This window comes from Neopelma chrysocephalum, unplaced genomic scaffold (assembly GCF_003984885.1).
Source record: "Neopelma chrysocephalum unplaced genomic scaffold, ASM398488v2 Primary Assembly neopelma1_26, whole genome shotgun sequence".
NCBI lineage: Eukaryota > Metazoa > Chordata > Aves > Passeriformes > Pipridae > Neopelma > Neopelma chrysocephalum.
In genome coordinates, this window is record NW_020897695.1 from 9,547,173 (window position 1) to 9,573,478 (window position 26,306).

A 26,306-nucleotide genomic window follows, 5' to 3' on the forward strand; every position below is an offset into this window, starting at 1 on the left:
AAAGTTATTTAAATTTGAATGCAGAGAATACTTTATTAACTGATTACAGTTTTGATGACCAATTTTTAAACCATAAGTAGTGTGGGAAACATAGTGGGGGACATTAAGGCCAAGCCATATATATATAGACAAATCTGGATACTGATAATCTGTACATTTAACCTCTGCTTTTTCTTTATACATCTTTTATTCAGTGTCTGAAATTAATCAAAGAGGAAAAACCCAAAAGAACTGGCCACTAATTTAGTCTTATACCTGGAGCTTTTCCATGGGTTTTTGAACGCAGTGTAAATCTCAGTGGAGATAAAACAGATTTTTTTTTAACCATACTCCCAATGAAGTGTTCAAGTATAACTGGAGTTTGTTTTTGTTGTTACAGACTTGTGCAATTATTTTTCTCTTTCAAAAACTAGCAGTAGTTCTCTTGTGTAGAGGTTAATCTACTTAAGATAGTATTAAACTTAGCTAACAGATTGGGAAATCAATATAAATTAAGTGCCTGTGGTGTGTATCAGTTTTCCTGCTCTAAGCAACCCCTATCACTTAAGTGGACATACTTGCAATTTTACAGAATTACACTGACTTTTCAACAAAACCCAGAAAAAAATTAATTTACTATTTTTGCACCGTGAGCAGTGCTCCTACGCAATGTGATAACCGTTTCCCATTTGTACAACTCCCTTTTGTAAAGTTGGGCAACACATATGAAAGGAAGACAGACATCAATTGTTTGTGTTCTGAAAGAGATTTCAGTTCTTTAGTTCCAGTCACTGAAGGAAGAGGCAGAGGCAAGTTTGAATTATCCCAGAAAACTGAACAATTGGTTTTATTTGGTGTCTTCAAGATGCTTCACCTTCTGTGGGAGATGTAGATGATGTAGGAGAGACCATTTCAGGTTTTCGTGAAATTCTGTCCAATTCTGCCTGAACATCTGTTAAAACTGGTTTCTGACCTACAAAATAAATGTGTAATATTCAGTCATGTTTATGGAAGTCATATAGTATCTTTAATTCTCAAATCATAAAAATCCTAAAAATTGTTATCACACGCTTTGGGTGCAGAGTAAAGGCATAAGGCCAAAACCCAAAAGAAACAGAAAGGAAACAGTACAGAGAAAGTCATATCTTTTAATATGTCCGATTTCTCAAAGAAACTTCCGTAATTATATATTGTCAGTATATGAAGAGTTAATGTATAAAATATAAAAAAAGTTTATTAAGGTTAGCAGTTATGGCTACTTCTATGCAATTTTCTGTATATGTATTTCAAATAATTCTGAATGTAAATCAGGTGTTCCACCAAGCCCAGTAAAGTCAGTTCTGCACACTTTGTCAGCATAAACATGACACCACTGCTCACGGGTGCACACAGATCTGCAGGTTTCAAATCCCTTTCTCTCCTCACCCGTTTGCCTCCTCCCTAACTTGGAATGGCACAAACGTTTGTGCAGTCATATTCAGACCTAATTCAAGCTTAAAACACACCATTTTCCCCCCATCCTTTTACTCTTAACTCTTACTCCCCAGTCTAGGTTTCTATCCTGCTATGTTTTATCACAAGAATGGAGGAGACAATATGGGGAAACAGAATATTAGAGTCTAATGCCAGAACAAGTGTGCATACTTATCTTGGGCTGTAAGGGAACGTTCTGATACACATGTAGTTTTTTTAGCAGTGTCCCAGCACCCTTTCTGAGCATGCAAATTAAGAGAATTACCCACAAAGGTAATTTTAGCCAGATATAATATGCTGCTCTTCAAATCATTTAATAAAAGCTAATGCTGTATCAGAATCAAAGCAGCTAATATTCCAACTAATAAGCAGAGGAATTTCCCACAGCTGCTGAGGGAAAAGTAATTGTCAAATCCCTAACTGCTCTTTTAACAGCCAAGTTTCAGATTTGAAGAGAGAGTGCCATAGATATCTCTCAATACAAGACAGCAAATGCTGAGGAAGGTGAGGAGGCCACATCTAAGCCAAAGGTATGTTGTATTTATGGTAATCGCTTAAAAGCACAGCCCTTTGCAACATTAAACTGGCTACACCGTAACCCTATTTTTGTTGCATATTAGGAAATTTCTGAGAACATTTTTGCTCCTTAATAGTTTAATTCTGTTCTTGAAGTTTCTGCCATGGCCCCGGACACAACACTTTTCTGGAGCGCTGCCTCTGTTTGCCTGGCATCACCCAAACCTGCTGCCCAGCCACTCCCCACTAGATTCTTCAGTGGGTGCTCTCTGCACCTCATATTGCATCAGCTGCATTTGTTTGAATAATCTCCATATGCTATTCAAACTGGTACTGCTGACTTTGCCTACAGCAGATTAGGAAGTACTCAAACTTCGCTTTGCCAACTGAGCTTTGTATTTAAAAAACAGAAGTGCACACATGTAGGAAAAAAATCCAAACAGAGTCAATCTACACAAAGTGTTTGTGGGAAATGTGTTCTTCTCTTTTACTGCATAAAAGTAAATACTGCTTGTGTTTCATTGGTACTTGACATTACTCTCCCCTAAGTGCAGCATTACTAACCTCTGGGGAAGTAGAGAGGGAAGGTGTCTGTATATGTATATTCTCAATTAATACAGAAATATTTTAAATTGGAATAGCAAGATGCACCAGAGTAGTCCTGCATCTAGCTTTAGCACAATCACTCTTAAACATTTCTGGATTAATACTAATTGTTAATCACATCATGTAATGTTAAAATAAAATACGTAAGTATTTACAGGCTGCCACCAAACTCAATCAAAGCATTCATCACATCAGAGCTAGAACACTAGAAGAAAATTTAAAGCTATTTTAACACTGACAGTATTGTTAAAAAAAATCAACTTGAAAGTTAGTCCCAATCTACCTGAACAATATTACAAGTGGCTTATGGCATAAGCCATTTTACTGGGATGGTGGGAACAAAGGAAAAAACTAAGAACTCATCTAGACACAATTCATGCTTAAAAAGCTACATGAAAATTTTTTCTTTGCTCTTCTGAGAGCCATAAAAAAGCAATGCTAAACTGCTGTGAAAACAGAAGCAAAAAGCCATATAAAATATAAAAGCATATATATAAAGCATTTATATATATACACTATATACACACACACATAGATAAAGCATTCAGTTAAATATAGCAGCGTTCATACTTCTGATAAACTATACTAACAGGAATGATCCACCACTTAATTTGGATTGAGTCGATCTTTTGTCATTAATCATACCTGACTTTTTTGCTGATGGTGCTAAGTTGCTGCCAGCACCTCCAGTGCCACCTCCTCCTGGACTGCCACCAACACCACCAGGGCCACCAGGAGAACCAGTTTTCTTGCTCAGGAGACTATTGAAAAAGTTAGCCAGGACTCCTTCAGATGTAGCTCCAGCTACAAGGAGAGGAAGGAAAAAAAACCACAACACAAAACCAACAGAGATTTTTTAAGTAAATACTGATTCACTGTGTTCACCAATCTAAAAAGGCATATTAAAGCAAGCAGGCAAAGCAGCTATTTTACTTCCCCAGATGTATTTGTACCCTCATAAGAAAAGGTACCTTTCATATTGGGATCAATTTTTTTTGACCCAGTAGGGATAGGTGTAACACTGGCAACGTTTGATGTTACAGATCTATTTGGTGTCCTAGGAGATCCACCAGGAACTCTTGGTGAGGCATCCTATTAAAAAGAAAACAAACAAACCCAAAAAGCAAAGTGTAAGCATATATGAAATGAAGCATTTTGTTATTTCTCACAGCTCCTGAGCTTTTCTTTTAAATGTAGTATCTCACTCAACTGAAACGACACAGGATTAGATTTTGCTGATTGTGTATGTGTTTTTTCATGTTCACATAACATTCTTAAAACTACTAATTTTACTGCAACTAAAGCACTAGTGAAACTTTTCATTTTACCCCAGTGAGAAACTTGAAAATCCATCTGTTACTCAATAACCTAATGAAAACTGTACCAATTAGATCACTGAGGAGCTACACCAAATTTCACAAAAAGACAACATGTAGCACCAACACTGCAGAAAAGACTAAATGCAGCCCAGAAGAAAGAGCATTATTCATTACTTCAAGATAACACTTCATGTTTCTAGTTATTCTAAAGAAGTAAAGCTACCTTTGTAAGATCACAGGCTCCCCATTTAAACTTGTGTTGCCTTTTAGTTATTTTATTTGTATTTCAAATGTAGATGATAGTTTTCATTTGTTCTTAATTTTATGCCAGTCTTAGTATTCCTAGAGTGATGGTGCCAAATTTAGGATATGAAACTCACCAAGGCAATTCAGCCAACATAGTTTGCTCCTTGGCACACTCTTGGGACAGAAAGAGGAGTAAACTAATGGCTTAGATGCATTCTAACATATGAAAAGGAAAGCCATGTCATTTAGCCCTTGCTGTCAATACAAGTTGTCATGACTAGCTGTGAAGTGTCATAATTTTAGGGCACCATACAATGAGACATTAAATAGTGTGTAGTTTAAAACATTTAGATGAAAGAATATTTGATAGTGCAGTTAAAAGCAACCCTCTAAATATATGAATAATTTTCATGTGATGATATTTAAAATTTTTATTACTAACCACTGGCCTTCCTGCAGCAGTAGGTGGTTGTTTCGCCAACTGTGACTGCAAAAAACCAAACATACACATGAAGTGTTAGATATTACAGTGACTGAGAACAAAACCCAAAATCTGTATTGGGAATGTTGTTAAATGAAACACTGGCTGCTTGTTTTATAGACAGAAAGTTACCTGCTGCTTCATAAGAAACACTTGGTCATCTTCTGCTACGATTTCTTTTTCATGAACAAACTGCAATATAAAAACATAAACATAATTTTGACTAAAAGAAAGAAAGGTATTTCCTTTTATATCTCCTGGTGAATATGACCGAAGCATTCAATAATGAAGTACATGTATAAAATACTATGATGACTGCATATCACATTTTCCATATTTAAGACTGCTGCCTCACGATTTCATTTAAACTAAGTTAATTAGAAGTGAAATAGAGGTATCATTAACTCCTTCGACCTGGCAGGCATAAAGCCCTAGACGTATTTGTAGAAAGACCCATTAAAAAGTTCATTAAAGTGTTCAGTAAAAGAGGAATGAAGTAAATTGTAACAGGGCACGTTCAGGGCTCTGAAGATGTGTAAGAAACATTCATGGATGCACACACTCTGCATCATGCTCATGTCTCCGTTAATTTATTGAGGCCTCCCCTTTATAGGTAACTATGGCCAACATGACTCTTCATCTGCGTTGCATTAGACTGGTATATTAACTGGACACAGACATCTCTCTGGACACAGAACCCAGTCCTATGCATCAAATTGCAAGCACTCTCCTTCCAAACCAGCTCATCAAGAAGTTTGCCCAAACAAGAGTGGCAAATATCAAAGTTTACAATCCAGGCCTGAAGTTTACAAGTATGTAAAAGAAAATATTGTCAGTTTTACTTTCCTTGGATACCTATTTAACACACTACTATATATGCTTTGACTTTTTCCTAAAGATTGCAGAAATGACATAGTATTAGTTTTCTCAGCTAAAATAGTTTCCACTTGGAAATATGATCAGTCACAAAAATCCTAGTTATGTTACAAAAAAGCCATAGAAATATTTGTCTTCAATTACTTCTGTATGCAGGGGGTCCACTGTTGCTGGCATTTTGTTCAAGAACCTCATTTATATTTACAGGTAGTTCTGTCATAGCCTTCTGTTAAATAGTACAAGAGAGAAAACATACTGAACATATGGAGAATCTGTTTTTACATGTTTATTTTTGATTTTACACTGTCTCAAGCTTTCTGATTTTAAATACTCCAATAGAAACAGAAGGCATTATGAAGTTATAAGCAACTCAGAGCAAAATGGAATGTTCTTAAAAAACAGTAACTCAATCTGACAAACAGGCAAATGACATTCAGGCTTTTCAATACCAAATACATACGAAAAGCAAAACAATATATTTGTAGTCTTGAACAATGTAAAAGCGGCAGAAAAAAGGTGCAAGCTCAAGAAAAGCTATAAAATACATAGGGGGTTTTTTTGATAGCTAAAGAAGAACTTTAAGAACAAAACAAGAAAACCCCCCCCAGGGTTTACCACACTTACTATAAGCTGGAAGCACAGTCTCAGTGAAAGAGAAACAGTCAAAAAACTGACAGGCAAATAAATAGCAAAGAAGTTGAATGCCAAAACATCTCAATTTACCTTTCTGACTGGTGGTTTTGTTATGATATCTTCAAAACTGTCATCTGCTTTTAGTGTCTGAAAGTTCTCGTGCAATATTCCTATCTTCTTGTCATTATCCCAACCTGCAGGACTAGAGAAAGGATTATTTGGCTTAAAATTCTATTGTTACTTCAGGCTATTCATGTATGCACTCCTGAACTGCACAAAACTGAAAGCCAGGAAAGTTGTCACAGCTCCCATTCTCCTGTGCAAGCGAGTCTGATTAGTACAAGTAGGGAGAGACTGGTTCACCATAACAGAGAAGAGGAAAATCTCCGGGTTTAACATTTCCCTTTGGGGCAGTGAAATCTTGATCCACTGGCACTCACCAAACTCCAACTCATGAGAATGTTAAATGGAACTTTAAAAAGCATAAACCAAAAAAGGCTCTAAATGCTGCCTTACAGTATTACACAGATACATTTTGCAGTCATGTACCCATAATAATGCAGGTAACTTACATAAATACTGCATCTTTTTCCACAACAACGGCTGGAACATTGAAAGGAAATCCATACAACTTCTGGACTATATATTTATATACTAAGTCGATGTTTTTGTTTTCTTTTACTGAAGTGTAAATAAGTGCTGCCCCATCTGAATAAACTTGTTAAAGAAAACTTAGTTTAGTGGCTAGTAAGAGACATTAAAGTAACCTTTAAACTACCAAAAAAGGGTCATCTACGTTGTAGAATTTAGAGCAGGAATACAAAACCAAAAAGGTCAACCAAGTTCCAACACTTAAACAGTCTTCTGCTTTTAGGGAACAAGGGTTTTCATGCCATATCCTTATATCTTGTCATTATCCCACCCTGCAACACAGTCACGGCAACATTAGCATTAGTAGCTTCAAAAACGCCAAAGATCTTCCATTTTCCCCACTTGTTTTTTTTAATTAGGGGAGCAAGTTCTTACATTATACAGTGATCTGCTTTTGAATGAAATGAAGGCAAATGAGTTGTACTGTACACAAGCTACTAAAAGACCAAAAGAGTGCTTAGTATTCCAGCATGGTTCAGTATCAAATTAACACATCTTATGCACAGGATTAATAAAAGAGCAATTTTTACTTTAAGACTATAAAAATACCAAGGCCCCTAATTTATTTCTACATGCTTGCAATTCAGATTCTACAAGAAAGTTATATAATGGGGTGATTCCCATTCAGTGAAGTTTAGAATAGAATTTCAAGTCGCATGTGGCATATATAGACTCATGAGGCTGATCTCTACCAATATTTTGTATTTTTCCTCCACTCACAAGAGTTATTACAGTTACCCAGAATTCCATTTTCAAAAATTAGGTCTTGCAAGCCCTTTGAAGGAAGTGCCATTTCAACTGAGGTCTCTGGTTCTTGGGCTAACTTTTCCATCTGTCAACTGCTGTCTCTACAATAGCATTTGAACTTCCCTTTACCACAGCACAAATGATGACACAATGTAGGCATGTTAGTGGCATCTAAAATCTATATCTCAGCATGTCTAGCTGACTAAATAACACTAAACAGTATTTAATATACTTCTTTAAAAATATGAAATTTAAAAGTAATAAAACCACAGCAACAGCTTCTGTGCATTGTCTCTGTACCAATACAAGAGAAGTCACACAGTTCTTTCCTTCCCTGAGAACCTCATCCTGTGAAATTACTGAACACAGAGGAGACTGCATATTTGGGACAAAAAGAATAACATGCCTCATGTACATCTGGAGCAATATCATACTTAAATGAATTATCTTTTTTTTTTAGGCAGTTAGTCAGTTAAATTGTCCTGTTTTGCAAACTGACGCCTAAATATGGAAATGGAAGCAAGTAAAGAAGTTCACGGTAAAGGGACATGCTAGAGACTCCTGCAGCTCTGTAATAAAATAAAACTGAAAAGTTTAATTCGACACTGGCTGTAGGTGCAGCTGAAGCAGATTGTCAGCTACAGTAAAGGAGTTGCATCCTACTTTGGTACAGATGAAAACACTCTTTTAAGCTTGTCATAATTAATATGAAGATTTGAGTCATAATCATCTTTATGATGTGTTAAAGGATACACTGTAAGCAAAACCGTCTGATATGTGATTGAATGAAGTCAAAGTGTTCATCTCTGTAGTCATGCTCTTTTTCCAGAACACTGATGGCATCACACTGTCAAAATAAACACAAAATTAATATACTACTTCCAGGCACCTGCTGAAATAGCAGTGCTGCTACACATCCAGTTCACAAGGACAAAGGGAGATGGAGTGGGGAGGGGTAGTGCAGAGGAAAACAAAAACCTGCTAAGATACTTTAGAAGCATAATTGAATGCTTTTGTTTTTAATAATATGTAACTTGATGTACATATATTGTGGTGAGAATTAACTAGGGAGTTAAAATGATTGGCATTTTTCATTCACTCCCCCTCCCCAATCCAATGCTATAACTCAAAGTCTCTGTTGAAAACTTACCCACTAAATGACATCACGATTTTTTACCCAATGTTTTTTTCACACACAGTAGTACTACAAGACAGTGTTTTTAAACCAGTTACTAACTAGCCCTTTGCAAAGGGAGGCAAAAGCAAGGAATGTGGAAGCAGAAAAAGAAAAAAAAGGCATGGGGAGAAGAATAACAGAGCTGGCAGGTGAGAAGGAAGGTGCTGCTCAAATGAGAGGGTCAGACTTCCAGTGAAGGAACAGCATATACATCAGAAGGTTTATGCCTTCACTGTGGGCCAGCAGAAGCTGCAGATGCAGTATGCTTACTGCCAATGAGAACTGAAGAGCCAGGGGGAGAAAAAACAACAAAAACAGCCACAGGAGAACCACACTGTTGTTTTCTTTAGATTAAGAATATGGTTACATATCTAACAGAAACCAAAACAGATCACAAACACCCTAAGAACTGAGGAAAGTTAACAGAGCAGCACTTTACTAACTGTAACATCTTCAGAAAAAAAAATCAGAAATATTAAACAAGCTTATCAAAACACTATGTTCAGCCTAAGGAGGACTGTGGAAATCAAGGGGAATTCTAGTTGCTTATTGACTAGCTCACTTCTGTGAGCAAAACCAGATTTGAGGTGTTTCTCAATTCCTTGAAAACTGGTAGAACTAAAGGAAAAATAATTCCAAAATTCCATGCAGTGAGAAGTTCCAGAAAATAACCAGTCTTCAAAATTAAACAAAGAAATTTTCAACAAGCTATTTAGAATAACTTAACCACATGCTTCCCTCCCCAATTCCACAACTGACAGAGTTGCTTAATTTAAATAGGCAAAAAACCTAAAATGTGAAACAAACCTTTGTACAAACTACTACTACTGGAATGCCTAAGTTACATGTTAGTGTATCTGCACCCAGGGGTAAAATCACACTGTCATCTTTGTCTTCCTGTAATGAAGTATTTCTTCTCTGTGGAGAAGCTGGAAAATCCTCGCCTGGTTCTATATATTCCTGGAAGTCTCTTACCACTGAAAGTAAAAAAAGTTATATTAAAACATCAGCTACTTTATTATTTCAACAATGATTTCCACTGGCATTGATCTCTAGCACTGTTGATTGCATAGTACTTCTGCATCTTTATGTTGAAAAAATGGAGCATGCATCTAGTGCTGACTAGTTGTTTGCTCTGTGCAGCACAGGAGAGAACTAGCAAGTCTGAGATCTGCTGGACTGGCAGCCAGAAGAACATGATCTAATAAAACTGTCCATAAGGACAACATGAAACCATTTTTATTTTATTGCTGTGGAACCACTAGGCAGGTGCTATTAATGATTACTGTTTCATCTTTTTCCTGAAGGACATAAGTTTCCTTCCATTCTTCTTGGCAAAATTAATGGAACAGTTTCTCAGAATAAACAGAATTAAGCACAACACATACTGCTTAGCTGCTACCATATATCAGGTTTTACCTACAAACCCTTTGTCCATTCTTTGCTCTTTGAACAGTGAATCTACAGTAGTAATAAACAAAAAAGAACAGAATATACAAACACTATTTATTAACTAGCTTTATAATTAGTTAATGGCATATTAAATATTTGGTATGCTTTTAAAATAGATCAGATACTACTTTAAAATTTAGCAGGAGGGCAAGTCAGAACGTAACTTCCTATTTTCTAATTCTTGTCACAACTGTCTTGTCATGTTCCACTGCACACACCCAAGCCTCTCATAACACAGCCACTTACTATTCCTACAGTCAGGGATGCAATCTTAGGGATAAAATGTCTCTATCTTTCACATCACGTCCTGTTCCACACAGCAGAAACAGGATTCTACCAAACCAAACCACTGATTACTATTCCATGAGTAGCACATCCTGATTCAGCAAAAGAAGTCAGGCAGCAAGGCAGTTCAGCTCCATGACGCACAGGGGTAGCTTACCTACCCCTGTACATTCTCACTTCTTTGTCCTGATTTGTGTTAACCCACTGCTACCTTCACTAGACTGACTAAAGCCCTTTAAATTAACATCTAGAAAAGCATTTGTGGAATTAACAGAGCAAGACTTACTTCAACACCCTAGAGGAAAAATTATATTAGGTCAAGATTATTCAATTTTTCTGCAGCTCTCTGAGTTCACAATAACAAAAAGCACATGCACCGATTATAGTCTCTACTTGAACAGTCAACTTGGGCTCTTATTCAGGGACTGCTGCTACTTCAGTCTGGTCTGAGAGTCTCCCAAATCAATTGAATGTGTTTTAAACCCAGAGTCCTCACCAACATATGCCAGTCACTCAACATCTTTCCTGCACAGTATCCTGTCTGTTCTGGGAGAACTGCATAAAATAAAAATCACACTACTCCAGTGTGTGAACTCCTAAAATTCCCACTGTATGATCATAACATACTAATCTTTATATAAGTACAGAAAACAGTAAAAAGGAGGATTGATTTAGTGTATCACACCTCAAAGACTGTGAAATACAATCTCAAGTCTTTCTTAGAGACACATTTTCATTAGGTATAGATTAATTCAGTAAAGAGAGAGGGCTTTTGCAACCCCTCACACACAGCTGCTACATACCCCCTAATATCTTTCCGCATGAGTTCTAGTCCTCCCAGGGTCTGTCTTTGAGAAAAGCTAAGCTGCTAGAACGGGAAGACAAACACAGCAGCATACCTCCAGAAAACCACACACACAAACCCTCGGTAGATTTCAGCCTTGTTAGCAAGTTAAACCAGCTCTAAGGAGCACTGAGCCTGACACAAGAATAAAGTAGGACCATGTAGCCAAAAGTCATGCAAGCAAGACTCCTCCCTGCTTCTTTTGGCAGTGTCAAGCTCCTGCCTGTCTAGCAACCCATGAAGCCACATCACAAGGGGATCAAACAGCTTCCAGTCACATCTGGATTGTGTCCAGGGCTTCTGTTATACCCAATGTATAGACTATCAGTATCTATAAGAATTAGACCAGATGATAAGAGAACAAAACAACAGAAAAACCTAAACGAGTAGCATGTTTTCTTGACTTGCCTCATGGCTTACAGTTTCTGGATTTTGTAGAGTTTTGCTATTCTGTTCGCTCAGTCAGCAAGGAAGCAAAACTACCAGCTACACATTTTTGATAATAGAGATACTGCATCCTTACTACTTTCATCCAGCAAAATCCTATCCTGAAACTGTATGTCAGGATGTTTAATACACACACACACACTAACTCCACTCCCAAAAACCAAAACAAAAACCACATCCAAACAAGCTCAGCTCCTCCCTCCTAAAAAAGTTATTTTCGAGGAAGATATGATTATCAAGGATACTTCCCTTAAAAGAATTTCTCTCTTAAAAGGATAAAGAAAACAACCAACCTTTCCCCGTCCTCCCCATTCCGAAGTATCTACAACCATCGCCTTACAGTTTATCACAGCACAGCTTCAACCTGCATTTCTAAAATAACTATTCAGCAATCTGGCACTCAGATGCTTAAGAACATACCAGTTACAGAGTGACTTCAGATGTACAAAGTTTAATCATCCTATTTGATCTTAACACACAGCTTTCTCAAACGCTTTTCTTTGTAGTAATTCACTAAGAGATGAATGGGAAATACTCATGTTTTATTACCTGAAGGGAAATACATTTGTGCCCAAAAGTAATATGGAGCCATAATGTTAGCAAGTTCAGGCAGACAGTTTAGGGAATACTGAAATATTTTTGTGTTCTGCACATTTAAAACTAAAAAGACAAGACACTGACAGAGCCATATCCTATCCATGCCAAAACAAATATATAGCTGTGTTAATGTCAATAACAATTATGATAAAAATCTTCAAGTAGAAAGGGCCCAGGCATAGCCATGTTGTCATGAACTCTCTCGACATTTACACTTTTGGCAGGCACAGAACAAGTCTCAGATTCTCTGAGTAATTACAGGAACAATTGTGAAGCGTATGTAGTGATCTACTTTTTAAATAAATTAATAAATTGAAAAATTGAAAGCTAAGGATTTTTTTTTCTTGGAATATCTCATCTAGAAAAATACGTAAAATGCAAGATTGTCATTTCAGCTGTGTTCATTTGAAAGTTTTTTCCCCCTAAATTGTTATTCTGTTAGAAATAAGTACTAGTATTGTTCATATAGCTACTTGAGACTTATCTGAAGCTCGACTGGCTTGATAATCCCGAATTTTAAGTAACATTTCCAAAGAATGAAAAAGACTGCAATGGAGGGATTAAATGGTGCAGAAAGCATCAAGCATATTTAAATGGATTCCTATGTATTTGCAGAATACTCACATTTTTGTTCCATTTCTTTCATTTCTTCAGGAGGAATTTTTAACTTGTCAATATGTTCTCTTACAACACTTGCCCATTTTTGTAAAGAATCCAGTGCAGTCCAGGGTCTAGACATGTCTACTACCAACATAATTAGAGTGTCCTTTAGAGAGCTTGCCTCCATTGCAAATTTAAGAAGACCTTTGTGATACAGGTCACCATCCAAAATCCATACATTACATCTTGTTTGGTCTACAAAAAAAAGGAAAAACATTTTATGAGATTTACTTGGAACACAGCACTACAAAAAGGCTATTAAATCTTCTTTAGACATGTAAAATACAAGGAAGAAAGCAGATGACATATCTTTATCAGTCAATTGAACATACATAACATCACAGCAAACTGCATCTTGTGGAGACAAGCTCCTCCTCTTCCAAACCCTGATGTTTAATGGCTGATAACTGAAGATCTTAAATACATCATCTGAAAGGGAGAGATAGCATTCAACATTTCAAAAATAGTTGTCCACCATTTTAGAGAGAGAAAATGTTTTCTTCAAGATGCATCTCAGAAGAGCAGAACTGGGTGAACTCAGTCATCCCTTTTCAGCCCTCTGTCTGCTCAACTCTCAAGAGCTGCCATCTCCCCTTCAAAACTCTAACATGATACGCCTACATAATTCTTAAACTACAGAATGTACCTTGGCCATTCAAAAAACTGAATAACTGCAAGTTTTTAATGATTGAGATGGACTTGAAGTTATTCTTCCAATTTGTAAAAGTGCAATCAACATACAAGTAGACCATTCCACTGCTTTTTTTCCCCAAAAAAACCCCACCATACTCCAGTATTCCCAGACACTTCTACAGTTAATGAGGAGCTGTTGATTCAAAATTAAGGAGCTTAACAGAATTACATTTTGCCTTCAGGTAAGTTTTTATCACTTGTTACAGAAGTTTGATTTAGATCAAACTCCCAGTACTCTTAACCCTGGTTTTAAGTCACCTTTGAAATCAATAGCCAGGCATGAAAGTCAGGAAAGCAGATGATTTCATATATCCCCCCCCCAAAAAAAAAGAGGCCAACTTCTTCTGGTTCTCCTTCTACATAGATTTGTTCTTACAGTATAGACAAGAATTCCCGTTTTTCCCTAAAGCTTCCAGTATATCTTTATTCACACCCCATAACTCCAGGTATTTGGATCTTAAACAGGATCTAAAACATACTTTTTACTTTCTAGCCATGCCTTCACCCAAACTTTTGGGTTGGTAGTTTTTGAGTTTTCTTGTTGTTTGTTTTTTACATCTCCCTTAGCATCATGCACATTTTTCCACCCACCAATCCATGACAGTAGTCCTGCAGATTCCATGCCACCAAGACAAAGGTTTCTCTGTAGGTTCATGGTAACTACTTGCTATAATAATTGAAATGGAATATAGGAGCTTGGGCATCTTTTCCTCTCGGCCTGAGGAATGTACATTCATTCAGAATGTTGCAGCTAAGTCTGCTTCCCTGGTCTTTTCTTTTCAGCCTTTTCTTATGACAAGTTCTTCTCCTCCTCTACCACTGAAGTGGTCATTCATGGTATCTACTAAGGGAATTACACAGACAAACTTCCTTACAATACAAATCCCTTCTGGTCTAAGCCATGATAAAGAAAGAAGATCATCCCACTATATTATCACTACGTTATCACCCAGATATCACAAATACAAACTTACCATCTCGGTCTTCATCATGCACATTTAAATACAAGTATTCCATTCCTCTTCCTTTTTTGTATTCCTCTATTCCTTGAATTTTTCCTATTAAGCTAGTTTTACCTGCTCCATCTTCACCTGCAGAGACAGAAATAAGGTAGCACTCAATCTTTAAACACTGTTACATATTAAAACCCACCTGGGGCAACAAGGAAACCATATCCTAAAAGGGTGACTGACCTCACTGAAGTTTTGAAATATAGCAGGTTTTGCCCAACTCATCCATCTGTTCTAAGTGCATGTCTCAGCTTCAAATCTTATTTCTAGTTATTGACAAATGTAATTATGCCACTAACTATCTTATCTGAAATAGGCTCTTACACCTATCTTTAAAAAGCTCTGTTAAGGAGTAGTTAAACACCTCAAACAATTTCAGTCTTTCAACTACAACCAAAGTAGTAGCAAAGTTTTTATAAAGTAGTTTCTAAGCTCCTCTTACAGGTCAGAAGAACATGATTTAGAACTCCCTCATATCAAACAGCACACAACACCAGGCTGAGTAAGGCAAATCTGTTTCCTTAGCTTTTATGGGTTGGTTCCTTTGAATATTTTCTCTGTTACAGGTCTGAAGAGACCTTAAAAAGAGGTGACAAACAGTAAGCCCACTGCCTTACAGTACACTTGTGTGTATTTGGGTAGCACAGAGGAACAAGCCTCCAATCCAGATTCATTCACTCCTATTCTCTTCCCTCCAAAAGGAGCTCAGGTAATAAATGAACCTTACAGCACATGCACAATGTAAACACCTCAACTACTACCACAGGCTCTTCTTGAAAAACCTTATTTCTGGTCATATGTCCCAGAGTTGGAAAACTTCACATGCAGTTTTTCCAACTTGAAGGAATAATTTGAACACAAAGCAGGGTTTTGCCACTCTGATTTGCAGAATGATGTGTATGTAACAATTAGACATTAGAAAATTCTTGAAACTCACTCACAGGTTACAAAATTAAGATTAATCCCAGGTCCCTAAGAGACACCTTATGAGTTTTATGTCAAACACAACATTTTTTTCCCAAGTCTCTCCTGTACATGGAGAGTATAAACACTTGCTTTCAACCACATAACAAAGAGGAAAGTTCAAGGGCAGTAATTTTCACTGCTGAACATAATGATGTTTTCCTTTTACAGAGAACTGACCATGACCTTATAGACAATACTATGGCTACATTAAAAACACTACAGAAAAAAACACTGGGAAGAGCAGAAAAATTATACTTTGATAGACTGATTTTGAATTTGCTTAACACATTCCTAAGGTTACCACATGAAGCCTTCAATTTAGAGGTAAGCTTTATTTTCATATTTCACTAACAGTCTAGAAAACTTAAGACTGCTAACTTTAGGGAGTCTGGGGGATTTTACTCAATTGAATGAAAAGGCTATTTTAAATAAAATATATTTTTTAAAATAGAAAAAAGAGAGAGAGAAATAAGACCAGAACTGAAGTTTAAAGTCTAGTTTAGACAAGTTAAATGAAAAATTAAGTTGTATCAATTTTTCATAATTGAAGAGCTCATTTGTAAGTTTCTTAACCATATTATATATATCATGACATACTTGAGCAAACAACTACAGCTATAATTAAATAGTTTTAAATAACTATTGAAAAGCACTCCTATTTTCTATTCATACATCAAGCTTTTCCTCTTCTTGTAAGAACATTCCATAAAATAAAAATCCTGACGAAGAAGTGAGGAGTTCAACCTTCATCACCAGAGATGAATTACCATTCCTCCTCTGCCCTCACCCAATTACTTATCCAAGCTTCTTAAAACTGTCATCTAAAAACAACTGTAAGGAGTTTATTAGCTGCTACTCTGACATGTTATGAAGCTACTTTAACTTCTGCCAACAATGTCTGTATGATTCATTGTGCTATTTTACCTTTTTGAACAGGCAGCTTCAATTAATTTGTGCTAGCAGAAGGCTCAACAGGTAAGACAAACCAAAATTATTCCTTTTAATGAGGGGTTGCACTTAACAGTGCTCTTAGTTTCTCAGAACAGCTGACTCCCAGCTAAGTTCTCTTGTATACCGGTTTGTTTCACACAGGTGGCAATAAAGATTTCAACTAGCTTGCATTGGGAAAGTTTAATATCTTCTGCAAAGCATATCTGCCAGTTCTTAGCAAAAGTTGTTGCAACAAGTCTGCATAAGTGCAGGTGTTTTTTAAAGTTCTACACCTGACAAAAGACACACTTAAGCAGTCTAAAACATGCTTATACAGATGCTAATAGCTATGCAGCTATTGTTTGAAAGTGCTCATGCTAAACAATATAGGGAAACTTGAAATATACATCCCACAAGCCTCTTACTTATCACAGCTCTATGTTATGCCATTTTCTCTCCACCCTCATATTTCCAAATGCCTGAAGTAAATTGGAGTTCAATATTGTTAATATCTTATGGCAAAATACGAGCTGGAATTTTATTTCCTCCCCTAGACTGGAAGAAATTTTATCAGTACAGCATAAGACAGGTTGAGTTGATGTAAAATTAGTACCTCTGGACACGTATGCACACACAGTAGAGTCATTTCAGTCTTCCATCACAGAATTACTCAAATTTACTCTGTTCCATGAAGAGGACTGTCTACTCCCTTCTCATTAGCAAATATCCACCCATTTCAGAGCACCAAGGTCGGGTAGGTGGATCACTGACACACATAATGGTATTGGACGAGTCACTGCACGCAGAGAGCAGCGCTCATCTTTCACTAGAAAGCCAGAATGATGCCTCAGTGAAGTTTGAAGGGATTGGTACTACTTTCATTAATTACTCAGGTAAGGAAGAGAATAGTACAGTTTGCAGAGCGTATAAGAGAAACCAGAAGATCTGTGGAGAAAAAGGTTAGAAGCAACACTGACAAGTGGTCTAAAACAATTTAGCAATGCATAAACTAACAAGTTTACAAACAGGATGACCCACTTGCAAGGGTGCAAGACAGCTGCCTAGCCAAATGTGCTCAATTCCATAGGAGATCCAGAGTTCTTGACATATTTAAGCCAAATTAGAGTCAATATTTTTTCAATATCACTGAAAAAGCTGTCAGAAAATAAAACTAGAACCATTGTATAAGACATAAGGACTTCTTCCTTTTTGCCCAAGCAATTGATCATAAAAAGCGAGGAAAAAATAACTGTCTGGGCCAAGAGAATATAGAATCATAACTGAAGAGTTTGAGTTTAAACGAAGTTTAAAGGAAGGGACTTTTAAAGTCATCTAGTCCAACCCTCATACTAGTCTAACTCAAGATGCTAAGACTTGAGGTTTCATCTGCCTCTACTTTCTATGTTTAATATGTTGAATATACCTTTTAAAATTGTGGAAACTCCAAATGTATTTGCATCGCTGTTATTTTTTTCCAACCTGAGACTTCAGTATAAAACACTTGAAAAGTCAACACACTTTGAATATACCAAGTTATGCTAGGAAAGAGCAGCAGTAGGATTTTGTTTTGTAGCTACTCTTCAGCAAGAATATCAAAATACAAATCACTCCTAAACCAGTGCTTATCTAAAACTCCTAAGTAGTTACTAGAAATCTAATTATCAAATGAATTCTGAGTTCATGCAATGCTAACTCTTAAGACTTCTTAAAACTCAAACATTTTACTGTAATATCTTCAGTGTGCACAGAAGGTTCTCTCCCTAAGGAGGGGGAAATATTTGTAAGGAAATGAAGTCTATTAGTCGTTTGAGGTTTCATGAATAATGTACAGCATAATAATGCAATTAGCTTTAAGTCCTACCACGGACATATATAAAAGTATATACGCTTTGGAAAAAAAACCAATAAGAATACATATATACACATACACTATATGGCATTTGAAATTACAAACTTTAACACACTTAAGCATATATACCTTTGTTTGTTGTCTCTGGATATCTCTAAAATATCTAAAAAATAATGCTGCTTAGTTTTAGACAAAACTAAAATATCATATTCCCTAGGCTTAAACATCAATGCATACTAATATTATTAAACAGAAGTGGTTTTTTTTTTTAAAGTGCTACTGAAGGAATACATAAAACAGAGCCTTATGTACCTTCAAAAAGAGTCATCATCATCCTCCAGTTTCTTTAAAAATTCTAAGATGGAAAATCCTCTAGCTTCTTCTTTATTTCTAACTGTGGGATTATTAAATCAATTATTGACTTCCATACACAAACTCACTGAGAAAAACATTTCTGACACAATTTTCGATAAGGAATTTCAAGGTAGAATAAAAATCAGTTAGATTTTGCATCCTGCTTTTGCAAACAACACAAAAGGTCCTCCTTTTGCAGAGTAAATCCTAAAGAACTAAAATGCCCCATTACATCAAACTGGACTCATACACTAATACTACAGTAAGGAAACAGAAGTGATGCTTCTACCAAGCAGTGCTAAGTACCAAAGCTGAACACAAGTAAAAGCGAGTCAACAGATTTAATTTTGCAGAAAAGTCAGGATAGGAAGCAGCTGAAACAAAGCCAACTCAATCTGCTTACGCACAGTATTTCACCATCTTGTTAACAAAATGGGAAGTCTTATACTCAACTAAGCGAAAGCCATTGCATTTTTATGCCCACACTTCTACTACTTCATCAGTTTGGGGTTGTCAAAGCTCCTCTGTCCAAGGTGCTACTCTGTCCACAAAACAGTTTGACAACATCCTTGTTGCTGCCGTCAAACATATAAGAAACTATAGTAATACAAACCCTTGCTAGCCTCCTCCCTTCTCACTACTCCAGGCAAAACGCATGTTTACAGAGCAGAAAATCAAGACTCACTAAATGTTCTGCTACAATACAGAATTTAGCAGAATGGTCACCCCCAGACAGGAAGGATGGGCAATGAGGTGAATGAATTGCCTTCTGCGAGTGCAGGCAAACAGGCACTTATCTACGTACTGCTACACAAACTGTTCAGCCATAAGCTATCATGTTAGAGACAACTTAGGCTCTATTACAGAACTTCTTCAAACTTTCAATTACACATTTTAAAATTCAGAATATTTAATACTTCTGCTATTTCCACATTTCTTTTTTCTTTTAGAAAATTAAAATAGAAGTAGATTTTTACTTGTTGTAAAACAAGACATTCCTTACTTCTCACAGAAGTCTGTACATGAAAGAGCAACCAGTGTGTTACCTCCAGGACAAACATGGGTTTTGACTTTTTATTTCAATTGTTTTTCCACTGCGATTACAATATGTCAAGGCAAAGAAGCACAAAGTGAACGTTTCTTTTGTGTCATCAGTATTGATGGTCTGCACCTCCTCGATCTAGGGCTTTGATTTTTTTTTTTTCAACAGCTCTTGGAAAAACCCTGGATGCATTTAATTTTTTGTAATCTATAATCCTACCGGTGCCTTGATGGGAGTTGGTGTGTTTGCATTTTAAACCAATCAATTAAAATTCAGCTTGATATGAGCATTATACAACTCATCTCTAAAAAAAAAAAAAAAGTCCAAACAATGCCAAACAAAACTAGAAATGGTCCTAATTAACACCTTCTGCACATCCCACACCCTCAAGCATATTTTCGTGAATTAGCTTCACATTTCTTACAATGCAAAAGACAGCTTCTGGGTAGAACAATTTAGAACATCTAATACCTGTAACATAAAATATTGAATATTTTTATTAATAGAAAAACATCCATCTTGCTTAAATATGATAGAACAAAGCCATTAAGTCTAAACATGAGTTATTGAACAGGGCCAAGATGCCATCCCAGAATACCAGAGCAATCACTATTCTACACCATGTGAATGACTGAATCCTGATACAGTGGTGCAGAGACATAAAGGTCTTCCTCCTACTAGAACCAAGCACGTGGGTACTACAGCTATTTTCAAGATGAAGTACTTCTCACAGACTAATAACTGCTTTTTCTACAGCTGCATATTAGTGAAAGAGGCTTGTTCATACACTCTATACTAATTGAAGAATGCCTTTTGCAGAACAAGACCAAAATAATCAGAGTAAGCCAAATTTAGTTTGCTTTCAAAGAACCGAAGAACAAATTAACTATGAGATGATGAAATCCTTCTCTCAATCCCTCAGCACAACATGGAAGTTCACAATAAATAAGTCATATCAAGCCTTCACATAACTTGCCACTAAATTATCATTTACTCATTGGATAAAAAGTTTCTCCTGCTCCAATTTTGTTTTGCACTGCCAGGTTAAGTCTTTCTCCTCACATATGATTTTTTTGGTATCTTTGTGGCACCAAAAACTTATATAACTTCTCTGAGGAGCACCTTAATTGCACTTCTGCATTTCAACAGGATAGAGAGCAGATTGTAGACAACTCTTCCAACACGTCTTTTGCCAAGTCCTGCACCACAAGAACACAGGGCCTGACTGTGGAAAAACGCACAGCAGCAACAGTGTTACTTATGCTTGGAGAGATCCACAGTCAGAAAGCCAAATGTTGCAGAGAATTCCACAGTGAATATGAACAGCATATTCTTAACACAAGCCATCTCTTAACACAAGCCTTCTCCTTTAACATAGCAGGAAGTCATCTAGTGTGTTTTACCCAGGCTCACTGCTAAAATAGAATAATCCCATGTTACTATCCAAGGGACACCTTTATTGGTACTCCTGCCACTAACCTGCCTGGAAAAACAGAAGCACAATTCCTTTCACTGTTCTTCACCTTTGGAGCTATTTCAGAGACAGATCCAGTAACCAGCGGCATCTCTGACAATGATGAGATAAACTAAAATAAATGCAATTCAAGGATTTCAGAACTTCCTATGCTGTTCTAAGTGAGTTTTACTACACAGCATTTGTGTAATTCTGACTTTTTGGAAGGGTATTATAGCTGGAAGGACACTACAAAGAAGTACTACTTAATTGTAAAAAAATGTAGCTACAAACCAAGCACCTAGAATTTTATCTAGGTCAATGCCCCATCAAAACAATTGACACTTTAGGAGTATAACTCTGCTGACTGAAACAATTTGGAAGGCTACATTGACTACATTTGGAAGGCTTTCATTGACAGCAGAAGCTGAAGAAGTTGCAATAAGAGGAGGAAAACAAGCTCTCTGACTTAACTTCTGCAATATTATGGAATTAAGAAACATTTGAGATTAACAACATGGACAGTGTGAACAAGCAGTATTTCATCAGTTACACTGATGATCTGATCACAATGGAACTTTCAGGTGTTTGAATAGGAAAAAATAAAATGGAAAACTAATTTTCATAGTGTTGAGTACAAATTTAAGTAGGAAGACTTTACATACTCTGTATTGGAACTTAAGAAGTTCACTATATTTCATGGGTCCACTAGAAGAAAGAGCTCAAAGATTCAAAGAGGCCTGGCCCCGAGAAGTGAGATGTCTGGGGTAAAGAGAAAATGAGGACACAAAGCAGTTGAACTCCCAGTGCCCACAAATTCAAAGCCTTTATCATCAAGTGGACTAAAATGCATAAAGAAAACCAAAATGCTAGTGATGCAGTAGAAGCATAAGTATGCAATACAAGACACAGAGTCAGGTGTACACGTGTCACTGGATGGTTTGAAATTGCTAGAATTGTAGGCTAGAATTGTAGAATAGCTAGAATACTATGCTCCAGAGACAGAGGAACATATGAAATATAAAGCCACACAGAAAACATCTACTCAATTCACTTGCCAGCTGGGAGCCTGTTTTCTGGTGCATCCTGGAATGACTTTGAACATTACTGCTCGAATGCACGCTACAGTTTATTGGATAAATGATTAGTTCGGGTCTCTGAATCCATTCTTCACGCATTTTATAGCACTATGGATTCCATCCGTCATCTGCAATGGTGACTTGTCAGCTGCTCCCTCTACTCCACTGGCTGGTTAAGATATATCAGAAAGGGAACGAACAAGAGAGCTCCCAGTTATAAGCATCAGTCTTCTCATCACACTCAAGAAAAAGCACCTCCTGCAATCAACTACCTCTATTACACAAGGGTGCAGAAGAGACAGTCCAGGAGGAAAAAAAAAAGCAGCAAGAGCAACAAAAACACACTCTTTCAGTTATCTGCAAAAAGTAGCTAAAAATGTCAATGAAAGCAATTTCCTTATGAAGGCAGGGACATCGTATATTTTCTGCTGGTATAGTTTGCTAAATGAGGTAGCTATGGTCACTATGACAGAACTGCCTAGGAATGAGAGCGTGACTTACATAAAGTTTATGAAACCTTGAGTTTTCATTATTTGTTCATACAAGAACAAATGCTACATGTGGTGCCAGAGTGTAAAGTCTTCACAGAAAAAGTTATTGAAAAAATATCTGCAAGTGAAACAATTTTGGAAGAGTAAAACTCTGAGTTAATTATTATTTGGCTGATATTAAGCAGGGGATTACCAATATTATATGTTAACCTTCACTTCACGAAACTATGTGCCATATCTAGAGGTTAACATTTGGCATTCCAGTTTCCTTTAGTTATTGCTGTGATATGTCAAACTGCTTTCCAGGTTCTTAAAAATGAGATGTTAACATAGCTAAAAACAAATACTGAAATAGGAGAATTAGCATGCCAGGTTCTCAGAACAACTAGGCATACAAATGTATGCACTGTTTGAAAAATATAAATGCTGTAGGCAAATTAGAAAACCTGTCCTAGCAAACAAAAGAACACTATGTGGTGGGTTTTTCCAGTTGGCTTTTCAGGGTGGGGGAGTGGGATGTTGGAAGCTTAGGGAATTTTTTTAAAATGCAGATTGTAATGAAAATAAGCACTAATTTGTTACTATGTATCATGTTTCAGCTAGAAAGTTTTGACCAATATGACTGTTTATATAGCAAATATTTGTCTGCCACAAAATGTATGAAAACCATCAAGGCTTTGGTCAGCTTTACAACTTCTGCTTAGAACTATTGAAATTATAATGAAACTGAAAATAATCATGGCAAGAAGTGATCTGTATTAACAATAAAAGTTAGTAAAAAACTATCAAAAGGAACAAAGCTTGAACACAGAGGAAATGTGAGATAACAGAGAGATTGCAAACACACAGTTCAAGAACCCAAATAGACAGAACTTCGCACACTGAATCCGTCCAATATAGAACACATAAGTTCTCTCCTTTTTTCTGTGCCAGTGTGCTTCAGGCACAGCATCATGACTTGCAAGTGAACAACAAAGGTTAGGTATTCTCACAAAGAACATGGCCATGGTCCTCACTGGCTGGTCCTCAGATCTGATGTTCTTTTACCTAAACACATGCTAAGCTTTTTTTTCCTCCCTTTGGACCAAAAAACACAATTTCTAAGCAAGAATCAGAATTTCCTTTACAAGTTTGCACATCTTTTAAAAAATGCATCAGTTGAAAAAAGAAAAGTGTTACATTAAGTCATTCTATAAACTCCACGTAAATGGTAAAAAAGAAAATTTCTATACAACAGGTTGAATATCACAAATTAAATGAGCTTTTGGAAACATTCTATGGTGCCTTCTCTAACTCTGAAGGAAGCAGTCTCCAGTTATTGAGTACTAAGGATTACTTTACTATGAAGAGAAGAAAAACAGAGTGTAATCTTCTTGATAAGGATTGCAGTTTGAAGAAGAATCTTTCAACTTCAACAAGGACAATCATCCATTTTAGGTTCAAAGTACCACATGAAAAGCTGTCAATCATGAAATCTTTCTTTACTACTCCTAGAACTTCCAATCTCAATATCTTACTTAATTACATAACATAAAATGTAACAAATTAAAGGGGAGTGAGTCTTGTACCAGCTTCACTAGACCATCCTGTAGTCCTTGCACAGTCTTCTCAGTCAGTTTTAAGTCACCACTCAGCTTACAAAACAGGAAGAAAAGGATCACAGTGATTGCTTTAGGATTACGGAGGGAAAAAACCCTTAACTTGAAAAACCTCAAGAGACTATAAACCACAAGACTATGCAGAATTATAGCGTGCATAGAGTCTGCATGAAAATCTTACTGAGTTTTAACCATGTTTCCAAATATTAACACGCAGTTCTTTCAGGGGACAGGGAGGTTGGCGAAGGAGTGGAAGAAGTAGCTAGTTATGAATCCACCCACTTGGATTCCTTATGTTGTCTACTGGTAATAGTATTTAATAGTCTTTCAGGAAAAAAAAAACAACAACAAAGCAACAAAAACCAAAAAACCATCCCACTAATAATAATAGCAATAATATATTCATACATACATGAATAAGATGCTTGGGAACATCCATTTCTTCTCCCCCCTCCCCCGAAATTTTTAATTTTGACGAATCATTTTTCTTCTTTCTCTCAACAGTGAATGGCAGCTGGGTCTCTCATTATCGCCTTATCAAAGTCCCCTTCCGTAACTCCTCGCCCTGGCCAGGTTGGACTAAGGCACTGGGTGGAGATAAGCGGGCAGCAGCCGGCGATGCCGCCGCGCCACTTGCCGATGCTGCCGCTGCCGCCACGCCGGGTGCGAGTGGGCAGGGCAGAGCCGGCACAGCCAGCACGCCCATACGGCCTCCCCGCCCTCCGGCCCACGGCAGCACCGTCACCGACACCGCTCGGGCCACGGAAGCAGTTTTTGTGTCTGCATGACACACCACCAGGACCGGCAAAGCAGCACCGCTGGCTCAAACGGGGGAGGTTTCAGGGCCCGCACGCACCCCGAAACCAGCACTCATGGGGGAAAAAGACAATAAAAGCTCCCCATCTAAGCCTAAGGAACCAGGGTGGGGGAAGGACAGCGAGGGTATTATGGCGGGGTACCTACGATGAGGGGCGTATCTAAAGCATCTCTGGATATTGCATATCCAAAATGAAGCCAAGCCATCCAAGGGAAGAAGCTAGAGGGTTAAGACAGCACCTTGCCACCCATCAAGCCCCCTCCCCTTGGGGCGCTAAACAAGGAAAGCTCCAGAGAGGACTCAGGAGCCAGTCTGTGTGCGGCGGGGATGGGAGAGGAATCAGGATGCTTTTCTCACCCAGCAGGAGGACGTTCTTCCCCGAAGGCAGCTTAGAGCGGGAGCGCGTGGACACCTCGCTGAGGATGCAGGACCTGGCGTGGAGAGACGACACCGCTTAGGAGGGGGCTCCCGCTTCCTCCCGGTCCCCACCCTCGCCATCTCCCGGGAAAGGAGGATAAGGCGCGGGGGGCGGGGGGCAGGGCAGGAGTTGCCGCTGCCAAGGGGAGGTGCCCCCCCAGCTCAGTGACTGAGCGGGACTGAGCGCCAGCGGGAGGGGGGGATTATCCAGTCCCCCTCCCCTCGCCGCCCGCAGGGCACGGAGCCGCTAAGGGCGGCGGCGACGGCCAGCGCGCCGGGGTCCGCGACCGCGGGGCGGGGCGGGAGGGCGCTCACCAGAGGTTCTGCCCATCGTCCTCATCTGCGCCCGCCCGCAGCTCCGCGTTGTTGTTGTTGGTTGTGGCCGCAGAGGCGGCGGACGAAGCCGAAGGAAAGCCGGCAGCCGAGGAGAGCCCGGAAGAAGCAGAGGAGCCGAAGGAGCCGACTCTCCCCACCGTCGCCGCCATCTTCGCTGCTGCCTCCTCCTCCCTGCCCGGCCCCGCCGCCTCCCCGGGACGCGGAGCGGGCGGCGGCGCCGCGCCGGCGGGAACCCGGATGTTGGGAGGTCGGGGGCGGGGACGGGGCGGGGGGATCGGCGCT

General features: G+C 38.1%; 1 protein-coding gene across 1 annotated transcript; it reads right to left on the reverse strand.

Annotated features, from left to right (window-relative positions):
• Window positions 1-26,229, reverse strand: DYNC1LI1 (dynein cytoplasmic 1 light intermediate chain 1). Its single transcript, XM_027675461.1, has 13 exons — window positions 26,004-26,229; window positions 25,629-25,702; window positions 14,657-14,773; window positions 12,954-13,184; window positions 9,512-9,681; window positions 8,281-8,374; window positions 6,702-6,837; window positions 6,220-6,331; window positions 4,753-4,812; window positions 4,582-4,626; window positions 3,546-3,666; window positions 3,220-3,378; window positions 1-952 (listed from the first exon to the last, which is right to left on the reverse strand). Exons 1-13 carry the CDS (start codon window positions 26,171-26,173, stop codon window positions 840-842), a joined length of 1,602 nt encoding a protein of 533 aa, XP_027531262.1. The 5' UTR covers window positions 26,174-26,229; the 3' UTR covers window positions 1-839.
• Window positions 26,230-26,306: the final 77 nt, after the last annotated feature.

What these genes read in the sequence shown, in the direction of transcription:
- DYNC1LI1 (XM_027675461.1), bottom strand. Translation starts at nt 26,173, where the DNA reads ATGGCGGCGACGGTGGGGAGAGTCGGCTCCTTCGGCTCCTCTGCTTCT. An exon ending in GAAAGAAATGGAACAAAAAT is followed by an intron (nt 9,682 to 12,953) that starts GTGAGTATTCTG and finishes TTTTACTTTCAG; the next exon opens with TGGTAAGAGACTTCCAGGAA. An exon ending in CTGCTGCAGGAAGGCCAGTG is followed by an intron (nt 3,667 to 4,581) that starts GTTAGTAATAAA and finishes TCTTTTTAATAG; the next exon opens with GATGCCTCACCAAGAGTTCC.